Genomic DNA, 13948 nt, shown 5'->3' with positions numbered 1-13948 from the left:
GCAGCACTGTGTCTCACTCCAAAACACTGTCACTGTAAGTGGTGGTGGTGCAAGCTATTGATTGGCAATACACCAGCTTATTGTAATTAAATGTGTGTTTTGTGATGCAGTGACAACAGTTAGGAGAGAAAGAAGAAGCCAGAATCTGTGTTTGTGTGCGAGTGTGCAAAAGTGCTGTGTCAGGCCAAAGAGATGCCTCAGAGCTCAAACACCAGATGGTCAATTCTGAAAGTGGAGAGTGCTGACCCGAGCCCCACTGAGCACACACACACACGCACTTTTCATCACTTCAGAGGTCTTTGTCATGATGCGCATTTATTTCCTATGGAATTATTGTAACACTAATCACAGTTACCATAAACAGTATCTCACTTTAAATCTAATTGTTTCATTATTTATTTATTTGATTGTGTGGACCAAATTTCTGCAGCTAAGCAGAAAAGATCCGCACAATGTGAGCAGGTAAACAGGTGTCCCACATGACGAGATGCTTTAAATGTACACAACCACTAATACTATAAAGAAAATTGAGGAAATACTGCACATTTGATGGTGTAGAGGTAGTAATCACAGTTGGATGCCATGTGTAAGAGTTTTGAGTTCTTATATTAATACTTGGACTTTGTTTTCTTTTTTTGCTGTTTTGACTTCTTTTTGAGTTTTGTTTTCTTTTTATGCAGCTGGTATTCCCTGGCTAGTTTCCTCATGATTACATTCTCTGTTTAGTCTTTAAATTGTAGTTTTTGTCATTACATTTCTGTTTATGGTCAGATTTATAGTTTATATTTAATTCCTTGAGTTTTCCTGTTTCTCTGTGTCTCTGTGCCAGATGTTGTCCTGTTAAGTTACTTCCTGTTTTACTGGTACACAGTAGCTGTTATTTTCTGTGTCTTTTTCCTGGGTTCCTTTTTTGTCATCCTTGATTAGTTTCAGTGGAGTCTAATTATCCTTCTGTGTCCCATCTTCCTGATTACCTATTTTGTATTTAAGCCCTCAGTTTGCATCTATTCTTTGCTTTGTTGCATTGTGTAGCCTGCGCATTTGTTTCTTGTTTGTTCCTGTAGTGCATTCCTTGGACTTCTAGTGATCCTTGTAATCTTTGTGTACTTTTTTTTGTTTCCCTTAGAATTTAATCATCCTTGATAAATGTCTTTATTTGTATTCTGAACTCTGACCTTCTGCATTTGGGTGCACATTTACACCCACTTACACTTGTGTACAAAGGCAGCTGGCAGAAATCAATTAGAGAAACTGTCTTGTCCAAATAACATAAAGACCTGGATGACCTCCTTCAAAAATCAGACAAAACAAAGATTATTGTAATTGACCCTAAACATGTTTGGAAACATGTTTAACCATAGTTACTCATTACTTTGCATTACTTAAGCTCAAGAGACAGACAACTTCTTTATTTTTAAGACGACTGTGTGATTGAAAAGTTTGATTCTACTGACTGATGATAATTATGTGCAATTATGCATTTGGTACTCCAAATTGTCACATTACTTTACTGAGCTAAACAAGCTGTTTCCATCGAACTGCTAGGCAGAGTCAGTGAGTTGGGATTTACAGTCTGGGCCGCCCAAATTCCCATAGTACCAGCAACAAAATGGTCATAAGCCATCTTGACAGTCTACAAAGGATAGTTAGCTTGGGTGTGCAGACTTTCATGGCCCAACAGTTTGACTGAATTGTCAAGAATTTTCCCAGAACTGAGACAGAATTTGCATTCATCAGTCAACTGAAGCCTTTCTTCCAGTATGCAGGCATTGCTAAGCTTTTCCAGGACACTGAGCAGTGTCATTTCTAAATAAATGTGCTTTATAGACTCACCATACTTCCAGATCTCCACAAGACACGTCACATGTGATTCAAGCCCATGCCATTTTACATTACATTCAAAAGTAAATTAAAAATATACTAAATGTAAGAAAATAAATAAATACATGATAAATGAAGAGTCAAGGGGGGAAACCTACAAGTGTACAACTGTAGACACGTGGCAGTTGTAAACATTAGTGCCACCATTCATCATTTTGGTTTTAATATGTTCAAAAAGAACCAAATGTGTGTGGCACCAGGCCCAGCAGAAATCTAAAAGAACTAGTATCGTGGCTGCTGGAAGCTGATTTTAAAAGAGCTAAAGGCCAAAGCTAATAAGCACTTGACTCAGACATGTCCAGTGACAGCAGAACTGTGAGGGGCAGACACTCCTGACCTTTACTGGTGTTGATAATGCTGTGGAGGCAAAGAGAAAGAGATCAGAGACAAAACTGAGACAAAGAGACGCTGCAAAGATTTACTATGTCCTGTCAGATAAAACAACCCCATCTCCATAAAAGATGGAGCACTGTAAACTGTACAAACAGAACACAAACCATTGGTAAAACTAGCATAACAACACCAGGATATGTTTTTAAATATGTACTTATTTTCAACTTGATTCAAACCAACAGAGATTCAAAGCACTGGAATGTTCTTCACTTCTATGTATTCATGTAGTCATGAATTATAAATCAGTTCCAACACCTAAAGAAACAATCATACAAAGATACAGCTTGACCTAAAGTGTAAAACCAGCTGTAGCACAACAGTTGCTGTCCTAGAAAATCAACACATTGAATTGAATCTTACATTTTTCCGTTTTGCACATTTATACACTTCACAAGTACTTGTTAGGAATACTCATTTAATCAAATGGACACCAGAGAACTTGCACTTTGCACTTCCCCACAAAACAACAGCTCTGCCACAAGTTGATGGTCAGAAGATGCTATAAATCAGAAGACAAGAGTCTCAGTCATATGAGATTTTTATTTTTTGCTTACATTGTTCTTTTGTAACTCTTTGGTTAAGTTTAGGTGAAAAAAAACCACAGTTTACTACCCATTCAAACTGAAAATTCTTACTTTTTATTATTATTTTATTATGTTTTAATAGACAAAAGGTACAGCTAGGGATGGGTACCGGTGTCCGGTGCCATGATGGCACCGGTTCTGACATAAACGGTAGTAACCAGACCGAAAAGCAGCGCACATTTCGGTGCTTTATTTCGGTGCTTTTTTTTCCTGAGCTGTGATACACTTTGAATTCTAGCCAATCATTTTACGTTTCCGAGGATAGTAGGCGGGTCCAGGTACGTACGTTCTTTTAGAGCAGAGCTACAGATTAAAAATGCCCAAGGCGAAGAGGTCAAAGTCTGGCTGTATTTCACAGCAAAATATGCAAACTCAGCAGCCTGCAACAAGTGCTTTAAGCTGATACTGTGATACTGTCAAAGGAAGTAACACCTCAAATCCGATGAAACACCTGGCGACGCATAGCGTTTTTTTTAAAAGCCGAAAAATGCGCCGTATTTGATAGCTTGCTGCAATACCTCACACCGAGCACATCTACTGCGGGTGTGGTGCCTGTTATCGGACCCGGAGTTTGCAACATCCAAAAACACCCAAAAATCCGAAGAGGAGAGTCCTGGCCCCTAGCCCTGCCAGTGTAACAGAAATGATGACGGATGATGATGCAGCAGCAGCCGTTCTTCTCTGCTTGAGTAGCTTAATGTTGTTCGTGTGTAATTTACGTTGAGTAGGCTAACCACGTTATTACATTAATGTATGTAAGGTGAACTAGCAAACATCATCATAGCTAAATGCGGCTGTCTTCTTGTTTGATGGCAGATGCTCCCTTCACCCTGGCCAAAAAGGCAAAAATGACCAAATAAAAAGTGGAAAACAGTTAAACATGTGAGGTTTTTGGACAAAGTTGGTGTTTTTTCCATTGTTTAAGCACTGCTTCCAGCCAAGAGTGATACCATATATGCCCCATAGCTGCAGAAATGCTAACATTGTTATCTTTTTACAAAAAAACAGCTGAACATGAGAGGTTTTTGGACCAATTTTGTGTTCTCCATTCTTTAAGCACTGGTTAGAGCACCGTTTAAGCACCAGCACCGTTTCAAAAGTACCGGTTTGGCACCGGTATCGGATAAAACCTAAACGATACCCATCCCTAGGTACAGCTATTAAGTGATGTGTCGGTGGCTGTCCTGCTTAATTGCCACATGCTTTGGTCTTCAAGGTGTACACTGAGGTGTTTCCAGGCTGTCCTGGGTGCATATACTCAAAACTCCTCACCTAGATGATGTCCAAACCGAAACCGCTCCTTTTGACATGGAAGAGTAGCCACTATTTTGACCTCTTCTTAAATGACTAAGCTCTCCTAATAAATTCCACCACAAGTGTCTGGCACAGTCTTCCACAAGCATCCTTTAGTCACTACCCACAGGTTGTCACCATAAGTTAGGATAGGAATGCAGATCAACTGGTAAATCAACAGCTACAGCTCACCAACATTAGTGCAGGTGCTACACTAGTCCATTTGTTAATAACCCTCTCCTAGCTTCGCACCTCATAAACAATACCCCTAGACGTGTAAAATTCTCCACATGGGGCTGTAACTCATTCCCAATGGGCACTCCAGCCTTTCCCTACCTGAGGCCTCTGAGGCTGAGGCTTCACTCTTCTGGACAGAGATTTCTGATGCTGTGCCAAAAATGCCAATTACAGCTGGATAGTGTTGTGACAACAACACTGCCTTAGGAAGAAGACAATGAATGTTACCCAAGCCTACATTGGAACCTAAGCGAGAGATATATTGTCATCCATCGCCAGTTTCCGCTCATCCACAGGATGAAAGACTTGCATGAAAGGCAGATGATTAAATTGTGCAGCTGTCAAAAGTCATTTACATGTTACGAACAACACCAGCTGAATATTTTTGCCCCCATTTCAGACGGTGAGAGACTCCTATTGAATAGAGTGCATTATACCAGTGAAAAGAAATACAAACCACCACCCACCGCAAACTCGATTACAGAATTATCAGCTTTTGGACAATGTCAAAAAAGCCAAATATACAGGCTCCATTTATAGGTAGAATTCGTGGCACTGTTGTAAGGGATTGTATTATATTGCACAGGCAATTCCAATTAATTGCTTGGTGAATTAACTCATCTTTTGTGCTTTCTGTTAGCGTAATGTATACTGACTAAAAACTTTCTGGGTTATGCTACCAGTTAATTGGGGTTCATTAAAAGCAGCTGAACTAACTGACCATTATCTTTATTCTCTCTAATTGGCTGCAAATTAAATTGAAAATGGGTTTCCAGAAAACTTTATCCTAATTTTCCCCAGAAAGTCCCCGAATAATCATATATAGTATAAGTCGTACTTTGTTTTTTTCTGGAAAATTCTTCTCCACAAAGACTTAATGCAAACTAATGTGAGACAGGTTTGTCCTCTCACTTAATCCCTGATACTAAAGTGATCCAGTTAACCTGTAAGGACTGACACCTGAAACCAACTCAATTTGTCCCGTTACTAGAGCATTAAGGAGTGTATGTAATAGGTGAAGAGAAAAGCTGCTCAGGCTGCGCAGTTGCCCTTCTGCTTTACTGCTGAAGGGAGACCAAGCTTGACATGAAGCCACTGCGGACAGAAGCACAGCTACAAGAAGCAGATAGATGGATAAGCAAAGAAAGGACCACTGAATCATTAATAATGCACCGAAATTCCACCTGACAGGTACAGAAGACAGACAGGAACATACGGAGATAGACATGAGCAAAATGAAAAGTCAAAAGTTGAAAGGAGAGACAGGAAGAGGCAAGCTGTTACCTTAAGAGACAGGCAGCACAGTGAACAGACAACACTACAGACAGACAGGGAGCTGAATGGGAAAGACAGGCCTGGAATGAAGGTTAATCATTTACATGAGAATAGCAAGCCTGGATGGTAATTTCAGCAGCCTGATGACATGTCAGACGAACAGAAGGGCTAATGGGCTCGATGTAGCAGCAGCAGGCTGGGAAACATTGGATATCTCCTGCAGGGAAACTCCAGCCTATTTCCCCTCAAGCTTCAAGTGTAATACTAGAACTTTGAACAATGAACACACACACACACACACTCACACAGAGACAGGCGTAAATCAGTACTTGATTAGTTGGCAATTCGTAAACACAACAGGTTTCCAATTAAAGTTAAATTCGCATTTTAAATCAAATTCACTGAGAAAGTGATTACAGTGGCACAATAAGTCTTAACGTCTATTCCAGCATAATTGCAGCAGCTTTACTGATAATTGTCAGCGCTGCCCGAGAAAAGAACACGAACACTGCTATTAACATTTGGCAAGAAGATGTGGCCGACGAAATTAGTTTTTACTGATGAAAATGTGGCTGCAGACGGAGTGAAACTAATGACTACACCAGAAAACAGACTGCAAAGAAAAGGAGACAACTTCTAAGAAGCTCATTTAAAACACGGAAAGCAGATGGATGGGAAAGGGGGGAAAAATTGTACAAGGATAAAAAAGAGGCTTATGTGAGAAATGAGCGATAAACTATAAGAACGGGAAATCAAAATGAAGGAAGATCTAAACAGAGAGGTGGGGAGCCCAGAATAGTGAGTGATTCATCCCACAGGTTTTGGTAAGACAGACATTTATCTTCAACGAGCCTCTTGCCAGAGCTTTTTAGGCTTTTCTGCACCCAGATGTAAAAATACAGTGACTGCAAAAAATATTGAGCGCGCCACCTTTCAAAAGAATCTGCCATCTATATAAAAACGAGAATGTGTATATCGCTCTGAAGCAATACACAACATATAAACACATTTATCACTGCTTAGCTGAGCTTTTTGTGTGATAAAACTATGTGGCAAACAATAACATCGTCATTTCAGACGTGGTTTTTATTTGTTCAGCAAGTCTGCCAAGCACACTTCACGTCTCAACCGAGTCCCACAAAGTGGCAAAAAAATGGCTGAATCCAGTAACGCATATGCTCGTCCTGCATTTGCACATTGATTTCATCATGAACTCAAACCTGTTCAGAGAGCGAGCATGTGCAAGAAGCCAAGAGTGCTTGAACACCACGTGTTTCACAAAGAGACAAAGGGGACGTCATTTAAATTTATATCAGCTATTTTTTTCAGTTGTTTTTTTTTTAATGAGCAGAGACAGAAATTTTAAATGTACCTATGTGTTCCCGTGTATTTCATATCTCATATATTTCTGCCCGTTTGAACACAAAGGCCTGACATTGTTTGAAAATGGAAAGTTCGTGTAATAAGTTATACATTAGATTTTTATTCTCTGAAGAAACAGAAAAATGTAACAGTGCACTGAAATAGTTTCATAAACCACTGGCCACAAACAACTCTACACAGTACATTTTGGATATATGCTCAAGCAACAATGTCTCCAAGCTGTTTTACAATTTATGGCTAGGTTTTAAAGTTAAGCATTAGCAACCACTGTTGTCATTGCTGGAGTCAAGCAAGCCAAGCAAATCAATGATGTAGTCAAGCAGTAGAGCACCTGCTCTATACCTGCTGAGCTACAGCCATCTCTAATAACAAAAAATCTTTGAAATTAAAGTCCAAATTTAATAATACATGCATTTATATGCAAAAGGTATTTCAGGGCTTTGATAATCTCTGTTCATTTAGTGAGTAAATGAACTGAAAGGGAAGCTGCTCCTCTGAGAACAGCTACAGCAGGCAGAGTTTTTGCAGCATCAGCAGCCGCAGAAGCAGCAGTAGGAGCTCAAAATGAGACGGAGGCGTTCATTAATTCATCGATTTCCTCAGCAAACAGCCGGGATCGTGTGGGCTTTGCACCGTTAATACAGCTGGGAAGGAAATGTGACACACACGGCTCTCCTGATCTGCCACTACAACTCGATTTGAAAAATGCAGTAGTGGAATGACAGCCGAACCTGATTTATGATGCCATCAGCAGCACAGTGGCCATTCATTACACTCCTACTCCTAATGTCTACGTTTTTGCAGCTTGACGTGATTTTTGCTGATTATTTTTTACAGTTATGATCCGCGAATATTGTGTATGACCTGACGTTCATGGCACTGAATTTGTCATTAATTAGCATTTTTAATTAATCAAGAATCTGGCCGCTTGAGGGAGCAATACTGATAAATTATTAGCATGTAGAGTGGCTTTTCCTTGCCTAAATTCTAAGCCGTGCTCAAAACAAATCGTTAAGTTAATCTGTCTGCATTTTGGCACTGAACGAGTACGCACTCATGTCCTGAAAGTACTTTAGCTTTAAATTCTAAAATGAAGTTTTAAACATTAAAGAGTTAGTGTAAATATTAAATATATGTCTATTATAGATTAAAATTGATGACGTGGAGTTATTGGCATAATTACCAAGGCTGTGACCCTGGAGAAGGCGCCACATTGAATGAAACAGGACATGAACTATGTAGAGTTCTTATTTGGTTAGGTTTGTGCAAAAAAAAAACTACTTGGTTACATTAAGGTACAGATCATATCAACTCTGTGTTTTACAGCATCATGGGCCACAGGTTCTAACTATGAATGACGCAGTGATGAATTCCCCACACAGAAATGTGGGTGTTTCTCTCTATTGGCTCGTTACAGCTGCTGCTTCATCACTTGAAAAGCCAACAAACCAAGTCCTTAACACTTCTTCAGAGATGTCCTTCATAAAAAGCAGGCTGTTGCAAACAGCACCCTTACTGCTGTTAAATTGCACTGCAATTTAACAAGTTGAAATAAAAGGCGGTAGGGAAGCTGATATAGTCTATATAATCAAATATGTGGTTGGTTCTCGCTAGTCATTCAAGTTTTTATTTTGTGTTTTGGATTTTTTTTGTTGGGATAGGTTAATTGAACAATCTAAATTGCCCATAGGTATGAATGCGGGAGTGAATGTGAGTGTGACTGGTTGTCTGTCTCTGTGTTAGCCCTGCAATAGACTGGTGACCTGTCCAGGGTGTACCCCGCCTCTCGCCCTATGACAGCTGGGATAGGCTCTAGCGCCCCCCGCGACCCTGAAAAGGATAAGCGGAAGCGAATGAACGGATGGATTTTTTTTGTGAGTCTGTTGTAAAATCTGATATACAAAATTCTTTAAGTTTTTCTCTTATTTAGTTAGTGGTAGTTTTCACATTGAAACAGCAGTGGTATAATGGTGACATAATCAAAGATTGAATGGAATAGGAAACAGATCATCCCCTCCAACAGTGTCCTGTTTGCAGTCACAGGATCACAAGTTCTGGAAGTGAAAGTCAATGTCTTTGTACTGCAGTCTGTTTCAGGATGTTAAAATCAGAGGGGGATACATTTTTATCCCCACCGGGCTTAAAAAATCCTTTAGAAGAAGCAGGGACGTGTAGACCCGGTCAAATTACACCCTGGTTTCATCCCAGAATAAACTCACAAATAGCTCCGGCCACAAAAACGGAAAAAAGTCCTTTGATTGCTGTTTACCTCCTGCAGTCTTTTTTCACAAATCAGTCAAAAGTCAGTGACATCACTTCCACTACCACCAATAAGAACAACATAGTGGGGAAAAAGGTCTTTTTCAGAACATGCCAATAACAGGAAAAGCACAGGCAGTTCATTAACCAAAGTTATGCTCTATGTAAGGATGCCAGTAAGTCGTAGCAGTGTGACAGTGTGCCAAAAAGCACAATAGCAGACTTGGCAAACTGTAGCAAGTAAATGGTATCCATTACTAATTTAAATTTGGTCTTTTTATGGTAATGGTAAACTGATATACTTAATCACATTGAGGAAAATAAAAAAATATAAGGTGGTAGATCTTTTTTTCCATTCTAGATTGTCTTTCATCTTGAGAGTCACTGTTTCTAGTTCCTATTTTACTTTTTCTGCCTGTGATCTTGAACACTGCAGTGTATACCCTGGACATTTCGCCAATCCGACACAGGGCTAATACAGAGAGATAGACCATTCACACTCACATTCACACATATCGCCAGTTTAGATCCAATAGTTACTGAGTGGACCCGGACAGAACCCACGCAAAGACAGGGAGAACACGCAAACTCCACACAGAAAGGAGTGGTGGTGGTGGTGTCAAACTTAGGACCTTCTTGCTGTGAGGCAACAGTTCTAACCGTACTAATTTTTATTAGGAATTTTATTTTGAAAGTAATTCTTGACTCTTCATGCCTTTATCCACTCACACCTGTGATATCCTGATTGCTTCTATCCTTTATTTCTCTGTCAGCCTTGCTGTCAACCTGCTCAACCATCCGTGGTTGCCTTTATGTTTCTTCTTTTGAGTTGTGTTACCATTTGGATTTGATTTTAAAACCGTTAAGTTTTTCACTTTGTTCTCCAGTAAATTTTATTAACACTATCTCCAGCTGATTTTCCAGACTGTCGGGGTGTCTGCATTTGTTCCCTCATTTTAACTTCTTGTCACCTTTTCTCTATGACTTGCCAAAATCTCTACACTTTTCAAACTATCATTTATGCAATACAATGAAAAGAGAACTTGATTTGTCATTAACCTAAAATTAAGCAACATTTCAGAGCAAAGTTGTTGACTTGTAAGACAGGAGAACAAATTGGCAACAGCCTCGGCTGTAGCACAATTTTTTCATTGCTCGGATTCTTTGTTTCCCAGGTGGTTGAAATCATTCAGATCCAGATTAAACCCATCTCACCCTCCCAGCTGATTTAGAGCTTTGATGTCAGGATAAAACACTGAAGCCTGCTCCCTGCAGAACGCTCCACAACAAACCACAATCTTCATTTTGTCAAAGCTTCACATCAGCATCCAACACAAGATTCCCTGCTGGGTTTTCATGCTGGACAAACAAACACCACACAGCAATCCTTCTAGTATCAGCATCCAATACAAATGGCATCAATAGAGAATAAAGGCAAAGCAACTGGTGCGTATTCCGTTTTGTCTCGTCTTATAAATTATTCTGATCCTCTGTCTACCTCTAAACTAGTCACCAGTGAGCTGTCTGTTTGTCTAGGTAAATCAAGTAAGGAAAAAAATCCTGTTTGGTGTTTTGTGCTTTGAGGCCAGAACTTCACAAAAGTATTTCTTCAGCTGATCTCCACTGCTGCAGAGCAACGCCTCTGTTTTAAAATGCTATTCCCCACTCAAGAAGCATCACACCAACAAACAGATCCACAAGATCATTTGCATCATTGCATTTACATTTAAGAAATGTTGTGTTTTTAAAGCACATTTAACTCTCTGTCTCTCAAGCAAGTTTCTACTACTGTGTGTATATAAAAAATATTGTTGTACACACTATATTTAAACATGCTTGAATAAAATAAATAATAAGGATTAGAAAAACCTGGCCAGTATTCATCTCTAGTGAGATTATTAGTAGGTTATCAGTAGAGCTGGGTATCATTTCTACAACTGATTCAATACTGATTCACAAGGTCCTGATTTAATTCAATTCAATTTAATTTTGACTCAGAAATATTATAATTATGATAATTTGTCTTGGATATGTAGTGTCAAAAAAACCCTTCACACCTTGTATATTAAAAATATTTAATTCAAACGTATTTGAATATTTCTCTGCAATGACATATTCAGTGTAAACTTGGTATAAAAACAAAGCTGACACTTGTGAGACGTCATCAGAGGTGCAAGCGTCACAGCAGATGCCTTTGTGTCAGTGTGACTGAGGATAAAACACTGAAAAATATGAAGGAGATTTTCCTGGCTAGGAAATTTGCTTTCTTGTTGGAGGTTATTAAAAAAAAAAAAAAAAAAAAAACCAGCACCCAACAACACTGTACAAACATTTGACTGGTGCACAATAAGCAAGCAAATAATGCAGAATAGGGATTTTTGATGGGAAACTGTTCTTGAAGTACACAGAGCTGTGCAGGAAGTGGGATTTTATTGTGTTGGAAGCAAAATAGCCAAAGTAACAGGAAATTCATGACAATGTTTTTCCAAACGTGAAGCGTAGATTTGATCTTCTTATGCTGCTGGTTCAGTGAATTTTGGTCGGAGAGTAACGAAACCTGCAGTTTTAGAATCTGTGAGATGTCGGCTTTCAGTACCTGCCGGCATGTGTGCGTACGTACTGTCGTGTGAATCTGTTTACCTGCTCTTTAATCCTTTGCTGTTTTAACTGTTTGGTTGTTGTGGTCGAAATGAGCCCCAACAAATTCAGCATCCTGGATGAACAGGACTCCACTCACCATCGCACCATTCCAGGAAATTCAACTGAGCCAGGCTCCCAAAAGAAACCTGCATCTCCACTGGCCGGTCCCCCAACTTTACAAAGAAACCAAACTTCTTGAGCTTCTCCATGGCCTCCTGCACTGCCTTGCACTACACAGCCAGGCTGTTCCACAGCCGATCCTGCCTTTCTCAGTTCAGGTATATTAACTATAGTGGGGGCAATTTAAACAGGCATGTAGATGTTGAAAAGAACAACTTCATTGTATTTACTTTATTTATTAATAGACTCAATTAGCTTTTCTCAAAATGTAAATGAGCCCTTCATCATTTTTCATGCTCTCTCCATCTCCTGACTGCATAGAAGATTTAACAGATTTAATCTCTAATCTGACCACTCTCCTTCAACACAAAATCTTGAATAATCGGGCCCCATCATATCTTCAAGACAGCAAAAAAACCCATCGGGGTTCATTTACCATTTATCTATACGTAAGGAAACGTTTTTGACAAAGCATGTGAAATACAAGAATTGGGTCATGAAACACAATTATTTTGAACCTACAGCACTTTGAACACTGCATTCAAATCCACAGCCAAAGTCCTACTCATTAAACACAACAGGTATCTGTGAATGACCCACTCCCCAACAACAGTAAAACCTCACCGTCTCTTCTGTTGAGTTTGGCAAAGCCTGGCGCATGGCTGGTGGAAAGCTGTGAAGAGCTCCTGAAGGATGATGGAGGCAGGCTGGAGACCAGTGGGCTGTCACACACCTCTGTCACCGATAAAAAAAAAAAAAGAGCAGAAAAAACATGCAAGGTTAGAACTTCATACAAAATATTGTGAAAAGTTCAAAGTAGTCAAAAAGATTCAGAAGAGGTTGTATGTTTGTGCTTTCAAAATCTTCTGCACTACAGACGAAATGGAAATGAAGGAAACTATGAAGAGGTGTGCATCATGACCGATATGTGACCTATCACGTATCTTTAAATCGTATTTCTAAATCATGTAGCAAATGAATGATTACTCTCAGTTCACTGCACTTTTGTTGGCATATGTGTTGTTAGTCCTAGATGAAATAAATATTAACTTAAAATTAATGTTTGTATTCCTTTACATTTACATGTGTTTCCTCAAAATAATCTAATACTGTGTAGCTGTTGTAATCATCTTTGTAACACGGTTTTGGTAATGTAAACAGGTCTGATTCTGGACCAACTGAAGAACGCGGAGTATCATCGGCTTTTCTAAATACACTGATGGGTGATGAAATGCTTCTCCCACTAAAAATGTTAGGTCCAGATGAACAGAATCAACTTTTTGGGACTGACACTAATGTTATGCTTTTCTTTTCAGCTTCTTGGGATTTTTCTGGTTTCCTATGGTTTAAATTTGCCCTTAGAGAATCTCACATTAACTACTGATTATTTTTCTGATTTAACTTCTGATAATTGGACATCAGAATGGGTTTTGACCAGTCTCTCAGAAACTCTAAATCCTTTGGGGTTCTTGGCTGCTGCTTGGAAACTTGAAGCTCCAGCTCACTCTGCAGATTTTCTATAGGATTGTGAGCTAGACAGGTGCTAGGCCACTTCATGAGCTTAATGTGCGTCTTCTTTAGCCACTCCTTCATTGACTTGGAAGTATTCATTTTGGATCATGATTATGCTGGATGTCCTATTAAAGACACATCTTAAGTGATCTGGCTGCGGGAAGATTTTACGATGCAAGTTGTCCCCTCAATGCAGTGAAGTCATTCTGTACGCTTGGAAACATTATGCTTTCTGTTTTCTGGTGTGCTTGCATGTAAGAATAACAATTTTTAGGTCATACTCAGCACTTCTCTTCCTCCAAGTACAGCGGGTTGAGTTGATGCCAAAGGGCTCAATTTTGGTTTCATCACAGCACATCACTTTCTTACAA

General features: G+C 39.4%; 1 protein-coding gene across 2 annotated transcripts in view; it reads right to left on the bottom strand.

The window, feature by feature from the left end:
• LOC146497287 (contactin-associated protein-like 4) overlaps positions 1-13948 on the bottom strand; it is a 129242-nt gene that overhangs the window by 78685 nt on the left and 36609 nt on the right. For both annotated transcript variants that reach the window (XM_085139812.1, XM_085139811.1), the window contains exon 2: positions 12690-12800. In XM_085139812.1, coding sequence (XP_084995938.1) covers positions 12690-12800 — 111 coding nt within the window. The remainder of the gene's footprint in view (positions 1-12689; positions 12801-13948) is intronic.

The sequence above is a fragment of the Neolamprologus multifasciatus genome, chromosome 18 (assembly GCF_963576455.1).
Source record: "Neolamprologus multifasciatus chromosome 18, fNeoMul1.2, whole genome shotgun sequence".
Lineage (NCBI taxonomy): Eukaryota > Metazoa > Chordata > Actinopteri > Cichliformes > Cichlidae > Neolamprologus > Neolamprologus multifasciatus.
This window is presented reverse-complemented; position numbering and strand designations above follow the sequence as displayed.